A 14,752-nucleotide genomic window follows, 5' to 3' on the forward strand; every position below is an offset into this window, starting at 1 on the left:
AGAACAAAACAGGACAGAAGTACTCCATGTCCAGATAGAGAGGGGTCAAGGGAGTGTTTTTCTCAAAGAGCCACAAGGGTGGGTGTGTGTGTGTGTGTGTGTGTGTGTGTGTGGGTGGGTGTGTGTTTGGCTATTTGTGAGGGCCATATCAACCTAACAAATTAAGTGAAATGCTAAAAACTATGATGATATATGACATTGACGTGCTCTTTACTACTGAATAGATCATAAACCAGTCAAATCAAGTTTTACTTTAAATCTACTTTCAAATCATCAGGTTTGTTTTAGGTTAAGGTTTAGAGTTGGGGTTTAGCATAAATAAAATAATTCATTATTAAAATGCACCTTCTTTAAAAAAATAATAAATTAATGAGTAATGAAAACTTCAGGGGAAAAGTGACAAAGCAATTTCATATTAAAAATAGTAATAGTCATAAATATTTTTTGTTGTTGTTAAAATATGAGCTTTATGTACATATTTCAACAAAACTAGCAAAAAAAAACAGATTTTAATGAATGCAAATAAGTGAGATATATGCTTTATTAAAAACATAAAACAGAAATGTGCAATTATTACTGTCAAACTACATGGAACTAATATTTCTGTCAAAGTAAAAGCTTATTCATCCAGGACAAGATGCCATGAAAAAACTGCACATTTCTCTCACAATCGTTTCATATGAAATCAAACCTCAACATAGTCAAGCCTGCAAGGTTCAAAGTTCAAAACTAAAATTTCTAATATTGCTGATCTCTTTTGTGAAATGAAATTATTTTATTCTCCTGTTGTCTACTATAAAATTGTTTAAGTGATATGAAATAATTTAGTGAGAGAAACTGCAATTATGGATGCAATTAAAAGCAAATGTAAGTACATTTTGGTGTCACTGAAAAACATCACAAAGAAAAAATATTTACATAATATATCCCCTGACAGAATAGAAAAAAATCAATGAAAATCTGACTGTATTGAAATGGGAAGTTTAGTGTCAAGAGGTGAGGTTTCATGAAACACTTCATTTTGTGATTGTTGTTTGTTTTATCTGATTCACGAAAGGAGTTGCACCCCATTAGATGTGATCTAGGAGAACCAGAGCCCTTTCTAACCCAAACCCACAGTCTTTACCACACACAAGGTGACACACAGAGGCATCAAAAGAGATGGAAAACAGCTGCATTTATGCTGCCGCCTCACATCTTTGGCTGAACAGCACCTCCACGACCTTGGGATCGGCCAGGGTCGAAAGGTCACCCAGGTCTTTTTCATTCCGGGCGATTTGTCGCAGAACTCTTCGCATGATCTTACCTGCAAGACGGGTGAAAAGCTTGAGTTTAGGAGTGAAAGCGGAGATGTGGGGAGAAACTGAAAATGCAGATCCCAGTACCTGAACGGGTTTTGGGAAGCCCTGGAGCGTTCTGGATGAAATCTGGGGTGGCGATTGGTCCGATCTTCTCCCTCACTGAATGAAAAACTCATGTTAGTAAGCGTGGCATAGATTCAGATTGTATTTTCTGTCAGTGTTTAATGTGATCATGACCTCTGACCTTTTCTCTTTAGTTCCTCCATCAGCGTGCGGTTGAACTCTTTGTGGTCTTTCAGAGTGACGAAGCAGTACAGACACTCTCCCTTCACTGCATGAGGCCGACTGACCACCGCCGCTTCAGCCACCGACGGGTGTTCGCTCAGAGCCGCCTCCACCTCTGCTGTGCTCAACAAATGACCTGAGAGACCACACACTGCTGTTCAAAAGTCTGCATAAAGGGGTCTGTATGATTGTTCTTTTAAATACTTTTATTCAGCACATATTTTTGATAAAATAATTGCAGCCTTGGTGAGCAGAAGAGACTTAATCAAAAACATTCATAAATCATAATGTTTCTAAACTTTTATATTTATATATATATATATACTGTATATATATGCGTGTGTGTGTGACCCTGGACCACAAAACCAGTCATAAGTGTCAATTTTTTTAAATTGAGATTTACACCTCAACTGAAAGCTGAATAAATAATCTTTCCATTGATGTATGGTTTGTTATGATAGGACAATATTTGTCTGAGATACAACTATTAGAAAATCTGGAATCTGAGGGTGCAAAAAAATCTAAATATTGAGAAAATCTCCTTTAAAGTTGTTCAAATGAAGTTCTTAGCAATGCATATTACTAATCAAAAATGAAGTTTTGATATATTTACAGTAGGAAATTTACAAAATATCTTCATGGAACATGATCTTTACTTAATATCCTAATGATTTTTGCCCTAAAAGAAAAATGGATAATTTTGACCCATACAATGTATGTACTGTATGTCATTTTGGCTATTGCTACAAATATACCCCAGCGACTTAAGACTGGTTTTGTGCTCCAGGGTCACATATATCTTTACTTAACAAGAAACATTAGCATATTGCCCACCCACCCATGTATATGTATAAATATATATATATATATATATATATATATATATATATATATATAAGCTGCTATCTAGTACTCTAAAAGATAAATAAAACTATTTACTATTTTAATAAATGTCCTGTTCCGTGTTCTGTGTTTTGAAAATATTTCGTATTTCATTCATATTTTTTCACTTGGAAATATGTCATATTACATACGAATGCTAGCCTTTCGAATGCTGAGAAGGAATGAGGAAAACGAATATGTTTTCTCTAACCGCCAGGTGACAGCACCGAAGCAGAATCTCACCAGAGACGTTCAGCATGTCATCGATCCGGCCAGTGATCCAGTAATATCCATCCTTGTCCCGCCTGCAGCCTGAGGACAGAAGGACACGGTTGCAGTACATCCTGCCATACGACACAGCAACAACTCATGCTGTAAATAGTGACTGCTGAAGTTTGGTGACGCTGCTGAAACAGCTACATGGTGACTGGTAATGTATTAAAAACTGAGCACACATGACAAACACATATTAAGTAACTGCATGTTATTCAGTCAGATTGCTTTTTGGATGTAACCTGTAAAGTAGTGCATTACTTTTTTCTCTTTTTTTTTTTTGGTATGGGGTAAATGTGCAAGCAATGCATAATACTTTTCATTATGCATGAGATACACAAGTCCATATAAAATATGTTAGTTGCAAAATTCATCATAATTTGTCCCTTTCATTAGATGAGATTTTAATTTGATTGCTTTCTGGAAGAAACATGTAAAGCAACCTTACATCATAATACCTAAATTACTTTTTCAAATTAGTAACTTGTCTGATATTTATTTTATTATTATTATTATTTAAATATATATTTCATTATAATCATTAATTATAATTAAAATAATAAAAATAATATATATTTTTTGTCCTGGAAGAAATCATTTTTTTAATAGATCTGTAACATAACACTCTGATTGGAATTCATTTTGAAATATATTTTGGCCTATGAAATGTGAAACTAAATGTAATTTTTACAACATTTAGCATATATTTATAACATATTTTGGCAAGAAATGAATATTTTTTTGCCATATGGATTTGCAGACATGAGAGAATGTAACAAAATTCTATAAATAAGTAACAGTGGATCATAATTAATCACTTTTGCACAAATGTAACATTCCACTTTCAAAAGTCCCATTCACCATCACTGGCTCTGATATGGATGTGTTGCTACATTACCATCTCCTGTCACATAGAATCCTGGGAATTTTCTGAAGTAGGTGCTCTCAAAGCGCTCCTGATTCCCATACACACCTCTCATGATTCCTGGCCAGGGCTTCCGGAAAACCTGAGACCAAAACATCCGTTCATGGTCAGAGAAAAAAACTCATGTCATTTAGAAATAACAGCTGGGATAACTAGGATGAAAAGCTAACCAGGTATCCCTCCGCCTCGCCCTCTAGTTCTTCTCCGTGTTCATTGAGAATGGCAGGCTGGACTCCAAAAAATGGGCACGTCTGCAAGAGAAGACACTTCAATATCAGAGTCACTCATCCCCATTTTTAACAGTTTCATAAGACGCAGATTTTCAGGAGACTCACAGCAGATCCAGGCTTCAGTGGTGTAGCAGCTGGAAGTGGAGTCAAAACATGGCCACCCTGCCGACGCAACAAACTTATTATTAGTTGACCATTAGTGCGTATTATGTGACATTTTATACAAGCAATAATACTGAATGATTTTACGAGGGAGTTTATTTTTATTTGTTTTGTTTATTTGGATCCCCATTAGCCACTACCAAGGCTATTCTTCCTGGGGTCCAACAAGTAAAAAACTAAATTACATTAATCCATAACAACAAAGACCAATGCAATAAAACATAAAACACGTGTGTCATGTTTGGTTTTGGTCATTATAAATGTTTTACCGTCTCTGTTTGCCAGAAGGTGTCGATAACCGGACAGCGCTGCTGACCCACAACATCATAATACCAAAGCCAAGCCTCCGGGTTTATGGGTTCACCAACCGTACCCAACACACGCAAACTGGACAGATCATACCTGACACAGACAGATCCAAGATTACTCACATAACTAGTTTGCAATATTTGTAGAATATCTCAAAACAGACAAAAATGATCTATGTCTGAAGCACAAACTGTATGTTGTGTAACAATATTCACAGAAGGTAATTGTTCATAATCTCTGTGAGCTCTATCACACCACTGAGAGATGTGTGAGAGCCTCGACATACAACATGAATGTGTGAGTTCAACACTGTCGGCTACTAACTCACTACTTAACATCTCTACCAGATCACAGCAGGACTAGCTGACCTGTTGCAATATCTTTAATAAGTCAAATAAAACATCCAGAGATTTGAATGCTGCTCCATGATGGCTTTGGTTTTCTGAGGCCTCCAGCGCCCCCTGGAGGACAACCCTTTGTATAATACAATCATAGTAATATTTATGTATATAATTATTCATTACAACTATTATATGTATATTATATTATTATAACATATTCACACTAATTGTTATTTTTTTAATGTAATTTTATTTACAATAATAATTGTTATTAATAATATTTTTTCTGTTAGGTTAGGGAAAAACAATATTTGTACAATAAAAACAATATTTGTAAAAATTATGTTTCATACTTTAAAAGTATTAATGATAATAATAATTGTGCGTGTGTGTGTAAATTTTGATTCTATATGAAGAGTTTATTTGCAAAAACAGATAAATCCGTTTTTTAACAATTCTCAAAAATCATGTTTTTTCCTTGTGCATTTTAATTAATCTCAATCACACTGCAGTTGGGTTATTTTGACTAGGTAAAAAAATAACTTTAAAAAAACCCCCGCTAACTAACACAATAAAACACAATAAAAACATGATAACATAATAAAAAAACATGATTTTTTTACATAAAAAAAAATAGATTTTTTAACATTTAAAAAAATCTGTTTTTGCAAATAAACTCTTCATATATTATATATATATATATATATAGAGAGAGAGAGAGAGAGAGAGAGAGTCCCCGTAAAGCATACAGTATATACAGTTTGTGTGTATATACTGTGTTATGGGGACAAAATGTCTCTACAAAGATAGCAATATCCAAAATCCTTGTCGTTTTGGGTACATTTTTTTTGGTCCCCGTGTGTGTGTGTGTGTCTGTGTGTGTGTGTGTGTGTGTGTGTGTGTGTCTGTGTGTGTGTGTGTGTGTGTGTGTCTGTGTCTGTGTGTGTCTGTCTGTGTCTGTGTGTGTGTGTGTGTGTGTGTGTGTGTCTGTGTCTGTCTGTGTGTGTGTGTGTGTGTGTGTGTGTGTGTGTGTGTGTGTGTGTGTCTGTGTGTCTGTGTGTCTGTGTGTCTGTGTGTCTGTGTGTCTGTGTGTGTCTGTGTGTGTGTGTCTGTGTGTCTGTGTGTGTGTGCTGTGTGTGTGTGCTGTGTGTGTGTGTATGTGCTCACCGCTGCAGTGGTTCTCTCCCGTATTTCATCAGCAGTCTTATAGCAGTGGGTGCGGTGTAGAACTTAGAGACTCCGTACTTCTCAATGATCTCCCACAGTCTGCCCACATGAGGATACACCGGCACACCTTCAAACTACACACCACATCACTCTCATTCAAACCGTTTCTGATAAATGATGAGTCTTAGATTAAATTGACTTTATAATGACAGTGAAAGCTGTGCTGAATATTGCAGAAACAAGTTCACAATTTCCCTGTTTGTGCAAGTAAATATTCTGCATTAGATTTCTTACCAGCACGCTGGTGGCACCATTGGCTAACGGGCCGTAAGTGATGTAGGAGTGGCCAGTTATCCAGCCAATGTCTGCTGTGCACCAGTAAACATCATCATGGTGATAATCAAAAACATATTTGAAGGTCAGTGATGTATAGAGCATATAGCCAGTGACGGTGTGAATGACCCCCTGTACAGGAATGAAGGAATGAATCACTGGAATGAATGAATACTAGCACACTGCTTAGTGTACACTGTGTGTGCAGTATATACTGCATACTGAAATTTCCTTTCGGGGACAAATAAAGTTTATCTTATCTTATCTTAGTCTTTTATAAGAATAGTATGTGAAGCAAAATAGTACGTGCTGCTGAAACTTCTTTAAACTATATCATACTAAAATTGCTGTCACATTAATTCAAGTCCAGTTAACATTCTGGAAATAAATATTGCTATTTTGCCATTTTTAGACAATGTTTCGATCAAAATATTTTAGAAATTGTGAAATATTATTACAATTTAAAATAACTGTTTTCTATTGTAATTATTTTAAAATGTCATTTATTTCTGTGATCAAAGCTGAATTTTCAGCATCATTACTCCAGTCTTCAGTGTCCCATGATCCTTCAGAAATCATTCTAAGATGCTGATTTGCTGCCCAAGAAACATTTCTGATTATCAGTGTTAAAAAACAGTTGTGCTGCTTCATATTTTTGTGGAAACACATTTGTGATTGAATATAAAGTTAAAAAGAACTGCATTTATATGAAACAGAAATATTTTGTAACATTATAAATGTCTTTACTATCACTTTTGATCAATTTAATGCAACCTTGCTGAATATCAGTATTAATCATACTGAGCTGAATTTATGCACTTTAGTGTATGTATATGCTGTACACTGTGTATTATATCAGTTTTAGGTGAGAAGTCCCTTGCCTTGGGTTTTCCGGTCGAGCCGCTGGTATAAAGTATGAAGAGAGGATCTTCTGAGTCCATCCACTCTGGTTCACACTCGTCTGACACACCGTCCATCAGATCATCCCACCAAATGTCACATGATTCATCCCACGGGGTCTGGTGCACATGCACACACACACACAAGAGACAATAGTTTGGTCATTCATTTAAGTGCTGCATATAAGAGAATTTTAAATTTGTACTATTTGAATTTTTCCTGATAGAAAACCATCATATACTGTAGTCAATAAAACTTGACCGTTTGACAAACCTGTAGTTTGCTGGAAGCATCAGTGTTTGTTCTGAAGGCATGATGTTTAACCACCACACACTTCTGGACACACGAGGCCATGCTGAGCGAGACAGAGAACACGAACATAAAATAATATTTAAAAGAAAAAAAATGTTGTGCATATTGACTGTTCTAAGCTCTTATGAGTAAGTATGAATAATAGTAGTAATGTTTTCATCATGGCATTATGTCATTTATTACGTAATACCATCAATTGTGCCAAATCAACGACATCATCATTCAGTCACATTTTACAAATCCACACCCGTGTTACATTCTTTCTGTGTGCTCTATGATGCGCGTGTATCATTTCACATTGCCATGGTGAGAGGAAGCGAAGGGTTCCAAACTGTGCTGTTGCTCGGCAACCCCTGACAATCTGTGATTGTGTGTGTGTTAGTAATGGATGGGTAAGAGGTTGATGTAAACACAGGTTCCTCTGATAGCAGAGAGCAGCAGACAGGGACGTACCTCTCCTTACAGCGCTCCAGAGCTTCAGACGCAATCTTCTTCAGATTTATCAGCTTGTCACCTCTGTAAACACCATCTGTAGGACACACAAACACAGAGAGAGAGAGAGCAAAAACACATGAGATAGGAAGACAAAGAGAGGTGAGGAGAAAGATGGACTTTAGGATGATGCACAGGTTTTATCAGTCCTTTAGGAAACAAGTGTGTTTATAAGGTTGCAAGTTGCTGGAAAAAAATTTATAAAACATACTTTTTTAATATTAATAGTAGTATATTTAATATGTTAAGAATATTAATATAATACTATTTCGAATAAAGAAACAATTCTTAAAATTATTAAACTTTACTTAATGTATGATGGCAGTAGCAGAATGAATTTGGAAGGGTACAAAACCATCTTGCCTACCAATATTCAAGAAAATGCCACCAGATTCATTGGGAAGTGCTTCATATTGCATCAGGACAATGACCCAAAACACCCTGCCAGTTCAGTCAAGGAGTTTATAAGGGCAAAGAAATGGAAAGTCTTAGATTGCCCAAGTCAATCTCCTGATTTAAATCTGATTGAACATGAATTTCACCAGCTGAAGAGGAGAGTAAAGGCAGAAACTCCCCAAAACAAGCAACAATTGGAATCGGCTGCATTAAAGGCTGGGAAAAGCATTTCAAAGGATGAGAGCAAGAGTCTGGTGATGTCAATGGGTCACAGATATATAATTATTTGATCTCCTGCTGATTTTGTACGTTTGCCCACTGACAAAGAAATGATCAGTCTATAATTTTAATGGTAGGATTATTTGAACAGTGAGAGAAAGAATAACAACAGCAAAATGCATTTCAAAAAAGTTATAAATTGATTCGCATTTTAAATAGTCAAATAAGTCAAATAAGTATTTGATCCCCTATTCATCAGCAAGATTTCTGGCTCCCAGGTGTCTTTTACACAGGTAAGGCTCTGGGATTAGGAGCACTCTCTTAAAGGAAGTCTCAGCTTGTTACCTGTATAAAAGACAACCTGTCCACAGAAGCAATCAATCAATCAGATTCCAAACTCTCCACCATGGCCAAGACCAAAGAGCTGTCCAAGGATGTCAGGGACAAGATTGTAGACCTACACAAGACTGGAATGGGCTACAAGACCATCACCAAGCAGCTTGGTGAGAAGGTGACAACAGTTGTTCCGATTATTTGCAAATGGAAGAAACACAAAATAACTGTCAATCTCCCTCGGCCTGGGGCTCCATGCAAGATCTCACCTCGTGGAGTTTCACTGATCACGAGAACGGTGAGGAATCAGTCCAGAACTACACGGGAGGATCTTGTCACTGATCTCAAGGCAGCTGGGACCATAGTCACCAAGAAAACAATTGGTAACACAGTACGGCGTGAAGTACTGAAATCCTGCAGCACCCACAAGGTCCCCCTGCTCAAGAAAGCACATGTACGCCCGTCTAAAGTTTGCCAATGATTCAGAGGAGAACTCGTGAAAGTGTTGTGGTCAGACGAGACCAAAACATAGCTCTTTGGCATCAACTCAACTCGCCGTGTTTGGAAGAGGAGGAATGCTGCCTTTGACCCCAAGAACACCATCCCCACCGTCAAACATGGAGGTGGAAACATTATGCTTTGGGGGTGTTTTTCTGCTAAGGGGACAGGACAACTGCACCGCATCAAAGGGACGACGGATGGAGCCATGTACCGTCAGGGCCAGGGCATTGAAGCGAGCCAGGGCATTGAAAATGGGTCATGTATGGGTATTCCAGCATGACAATGACCCAAAACACACGGCCAAGGCAACAAAGGAGTGGCTCAAGAAGAAGCACATTAAGGTCCTGGAGTGGCCTACCCAGTCTCCAGACCTTAATCCCATAGAAAATCTGTGGAGGGAGCAGATGGTTCGAGTTGCCAAACGTCAGCCTAGAAACCTTAAAGACTTGGAGAGGATCTGCAAAGAGGAGTGGGACAAAATCTGTGATTGTGACCTCTGTGATTGCCAGCAAGGGTTTTGCCACCAAGTACTAAGTCATGTTTTTCGAAGGGGTCAAATTCTTCTGTGACTCATTAAAATGCAAATCAATTTATAACTTTTTTGAAATGTGTTTTTCTGTATTTTTTTTGGTGTTATTCTGTCTCTCACTGTTCAAATAAACCTACCATTAAAATTATAGACTGATCATTTCTTTGTCAGTGGGCAAACGTACAAAATCAGCAGGGGATCAAAAAAAAAATTGGCCACTGTGCATATATATATATATATATATATATATATATTTATGTTTTATATTATACATTTTATATGAAAAAAAAATTAAATATATAAATACATTTCTGTTTTTTTTCATCCATAAATCAGATTTCAGATTTACCTGCACCAAAATGTCAAACAAAAACTTTGGTGCATCATTTCTTTCATGAATGACAAACCTGAATAAGCTACAAAATGTGATTCAGACTTCACTGAAGCCCAAAGGGTGACTACCGACTACACAGGATTTCCGGTGTTGTAAACGTCACATCACATCTCTCGTCACAATATCTTATCACTTACCGTATTTCGAGCTTATCAGTAACAGCTCATTGTGAGTTCATCTACTAAACAAACCCAATAAACATACAGTCAGTCCAAACACACAGATCCAGACCACCTTAATAAAACACTTGATGTTACCTGCTGTTACCAGGATGTTGCACTGAGCATCCATGATCCTCTCGCACAGAGACTCAGACGAGAAACCTGCAAACTGAATGAGGAAGACAGGAGTGAGTTAAATGCTACTGCATGCTCAAGATAAATAATATGGATATCTGAGTTTCCAATACAAATTAATACAATTACAGTCCGACTGAAACAGGGTCATCATCCAAACTTAAAAACAGGCTTTGATATCAGATATAAACTACCCTGGAAAGCACTTGTGTGTTATTTTTAGCACCATCTATAACCTTTACATGGTTAAAGAGGCTTGGCGGGCAGAAATAGTCTTGGCAGAGTAAATGAGGCTGTACTCATTTCATGCATATTAATGATACCGTGCTAAATACTGACCCGAGTTTAAACTCTCCTTCAGACCATCCTCGACAGGTGTAGATCACCTAAAAATGTTAATTTGCTGAAAATGTACTCATTTTACGTCAGCCAAGATGTAGATGAGTTTGTTTCTTCATCAGATTTGGAGAAATGTAGCATTCCATCACTTGCTCAACAATGGATCCTCTCTAGTGAATGGGTGCCGTCAGAATGAGAGTCCAAACAGCTGATAAAAATATCACAATAATCCACAAGTAATCCAACACCACTCTAGTCCATCAGTTAAGATCTTGAAAAGCCAAAAGCTGCATGTTTCTAAGAAACAAATCCATCATTAAGACATTTTTAATGTCAAACCGTTGCTTCTGGCCAAATGATGTCTCTCACATCAAAATCCACCGACATATTTGTTTTGGGCTGTTTTGGCTTGTAAATGGTGCTGAATCAGACAAGATGACTTTTTCTCCGGAGAAAACAATACATCTTAATGAGGAATTTGTTTTTCACAAACATTCGGCTTTCTGCTTCTCCAGATGTTAACTGATGGACTGGAGTGGTGTGGATTATTGTGATGTTCTTATCAGCTGTTTGGACTCTCATTCTGACGGCACCCATTCACTGCAGAGGATCCATTAGTGAGCAAGTGATGGAATGCTACATTTCTCTAAATCTGTTCTGATGAAGAAATAAACTCATCTACATTTTGGATGTCCTGAGGGTGAGTGCATTTTCAGCAAATTTGCATTTTCAGACAAACTATTCCTTTAAAACCCAGAACAGTTCTTTAATGTAAAACTACTACAGATCTGTAAATCTGCTCACCACTATCGAGTGAACAGCCCCGATTCTCGCACAGGCCAGCATCGTGTACACCAGCTCTGGAATCATGGGTAAGTAGATGGCGACTCTGTCTCCTTTCTTCACACCTGGATCACAGAAATAAACATCAATGTAAATCTGAATTACATTAGGAACAATACTCATGTCAGAGGTTCAGGCTGAAGGCACTAATATTGGATTTGCATTGACTCAAACTCAAACGCAGAGATGGAGGATGGTCTTACCCAACAGCTTCAATGCATTGGCACATCGGCACACGTTTCTCAACAGCTGGTTGTAGGTGATGGTCTGGTGATGATCAGGTGAGTTTCCCTCCCTGATGAAAACATTGATCAATATTAAACCATTAGGAAATAATGGATTCATGGCCTTCCTTATGCAATACAGTGTGCTGGCCTCTTGAACATACTTTATTGATAATAAATCCAAAATTTCATCTGCGTTTCAGATGATTTTGCAATTGCAAAAAGTCTGAGACCGATTGTAGAAAAAAAGCTTCTATTTTGCATTTAATACATCATGACAAATTGCATTATCAGCAATTTGAGTAAAAAGTTGAATGCACTGTTGTTATTGTTAACTAAACTAAAATTGTCAAAAATTGTTTTCATTAATTGATTTTTTTTTTTAAATAAAACAAATGCTAGATGAAAAACTTAAAATGCATTAGCAAATAATTGAAATAAATAAGATTACTTATTAAAATTACTTTTATAATCATGTTATATATATATATATATATATATAATATTACTATGTAATATATATTATTATATATATATTATTCAGTAACTAGTTCCACAGAAATTTTACGTTCAGTGAATTTCTGACTTCAAAGTGTTGCCTGAATTGTTTTTAATTGGCTCAACCTATACTGAAGATTTATGTGCACGTGCTTTTATTAGTTTAGTCAATATTAGCATAGCTATGTTATGCGTTGCTGATCGTAGGAGGCAAGGGATTCAGGATGAACAGGTTCTTTTAATGTACAAACGTATTAACAACAGAATTAACAGCATAAACATAACTTTAGCTTGAGACACGACGAAGACTATTACTGAACTGAAGGCTTATAAAGAACACAAACTAATGAGCAAACGAGATGATTAACACAAAACAGGTGAAAGGACTAAACAATGATTAACTAATGACTGGAAACAAGAACAGGAAATACCAAATAAGGGCAAAACAGAACTAAAAGGAAACCGACACGTGACAAGCTAATTGTTAACTGGATTTGAAAATAACCATTCAATGTTTTTCAAAAATATTTGTGTAGACTTAATATAACATGTCCTCTCAACTAAGGCCAAGCAATAAAATTAGTTCAACTTAAATATTTTTGCCCTTCCAACATTTTGTTAATTTGATTTTTTTTACAGTGTAGAAATATTAAAAACAAAACTAATAAAAATGACAAAAGTGCAAAACAAAATTCCTAAAATTAATTTAGATATTAATAAGCGCTACATCAATATATAAGGAATACTAAACCAGTACTGTTTGGGGAAAAAATAACATGTATGACAATGTCTCGCCCTTTTTCTTTAACATTCGCATAATTTCGCTCCAAAGAGCATCTTGTGCTTTAATGGAAGCAAAAAAAGAAAATATCTGTTTGAATGAGGATCATCACTCATTTACTCACATCTGAATTCTCATTTAGAAATAATGCAGAATTTGAAACAATCCGTCTTTGTTTTATGCCATACTATTCATTTGTTGTTTTAAGTCCTAAAACTGTTTATTCCCACAGTGAATTTAGACTTTGATTGTTAGTGTGGTCTCAGACTTTTGGACCCCACTGTACGCGTCTCATTTTTACAGGAACAGGGCTGTACTTTGGCTCTGCTGCCTGCATTAGATTTGGACGTCCGTCAGCTGTGCGTTTGGCCAGTGGGCTTCACTTATTGCACAAGTCAATTAAATAGATTGTAATATGGCAACATGCCTTGTTAAACCACACTTTAGATTTAGAATTTCACATTTTCTGAAGACAATGTGCTTTTTTGTGCAAGAGTTGCTGCTTTTAGGTTAGTAGCTGATGTGCAAATTCATGCAACGCAGGGAACATCGTGACAACGCAAATCATGAGAGCTCTCAGCCTCGGTTTACTGGGCATCTGCACCTGGCCGTCCAAAAAAGGAAAGAACATGATGGACTGCTAACAGGATGAACAGTTTTTAAGCAAAGCGACCCCTTAGGTTATGAATGGATTGCATGCATAAAGAATTGATGCTGACCTCTGAGGTTGCACATTGCATCATGTTTTGTGTAAATGTTTGAGGATATGTATTGTCCATATTGCTTTTACGAGTGAATCCCTGTGTCCTCCGTTAGCACTTGATGGTTAATGTCTAACTGAAGTGTCGCCTCAGCATGGTTCGCATGCTTCGGGTCTTGGCATCTGTTAGGAGACGCTCTGCCAAAACCACCTCATGTAACGAGCCAGAGAGAGACGGTCTAGACTATAGACTGTAAGAACTATAGCCGCAGGAAGCTAATTTAAGCTTAAATTGCTTAAATAATTGCTTTAAAATATATATATATATATATATATATATAAAATAAAGATGAAAATTAAAGATTAATAATACAATTTTATATGTATATTAATTGATATTACTTTTTAACTATACTACATTAATGAGAATAAATTATGAATAATGCAAATTGCAAAAAAAACAACTTTTAAGACAAATTTAAGATGAAAAGGGCATAATTGCCATTAAAGCAATCATAATAATGTTAATGGTCATAAAAAAAAAGTGTTATTTTAATATATGCACTATACAATTTCTTATTTATTTACAAATTTGGGGAGAAATATGACCTAGATAAGTTTTTGTGAGATTCAATTTGTTAGAATATGGTTAAATGATGGTGTAAAGCAGGTGATTGATATATGACTTGAGTGGTTCTGTATATAACAGCAGTTACATGACACCCCTTGTTCCACAAGACTATTAATACTTCAGCACATAGCTAACTTGACAACAATGATTATTCTG

General features: G+C 36.3%; 1 protein-coding gene across 1 annotated transcript in view; it reads right to left on the reverse strand.

Annotated features, from left to right (window-relative positions):
- Nucleotides 1–455: 455 nt before the first annotated feature.
- The window catches only part of acss2l (acyl-CoA synthetase short chain family member 2 like), a 15,895-nt gene continuing 1,598 nt past the window's right edge, over nt 456–14,752 (reverse strand). The window contains exons 3-18 of the mRNA XM_079379155.1: nt 11,966–12,057; nt 11,724–11,827; nt 10,542–10,614; nt 7,874–7,949; nt 7,382–7,463; nt 7,090–7,227; nt 6,170–6,340; nt 5,876–6,009; nt 4,328–4,460; nt 4,002–4,058; nt 3,837–3,917; nt 3,640–3,748; nt 2,712–2,780; nt 1,546–1,722; nt 1,386–1,460; nt 456–1,306 (exon numbers count right to left, since the gene is read on the reverse strand). Of these exons, the coding sequence (XP_079235281.1) occupies nt 1,179–1,306; nt 1,386–1,460; nt 1,546–1,722; nt 2,712–2,780; nt 3,640–3,748; nt 3,837–3,917; nt 4,002–4,058; nt 4,328–4,460; nt 5,876–6,009; nt 6,170–6,340; nt 7,090–7,227; nt 7,382–7,463; nt 7,874–7,949; nt 10,542–10,614; nt 11,724–11,827; nt 11,966–12,057 (1,699 nt within the window). The 3' untranslated portion in view covers nt 456–1,178. The remainder of the gene's footprint in view (nt 1,307–1,385; nt 1,461–1,545; nt 1,723–2,711; nt 2,781–3,639; nt 3,749–3,836; nt 3,918–4,001; nt 4,059–4,327; nt 4,461–5,875; nt 6,010–6,169; nt 6,341–7,089; nt 7,228–7,381; nt 7,464–7,873; nt 7,950–10,541; nt 10,615–11,723; nt 11,828–11,965; nt 12,058–14,752) is intronic.

This window comes from Barbus barbus, assembly GCF_936440315.1.
Source record: "Barbus barbus genome assembly, chromosome: 26".
Taxonomy (NCBI): Eukaryota; Metazoa; Chordata; class Actinopteri; order Cypriniformes; family Cyprinidae; genus Barbus; species Barbus barbus.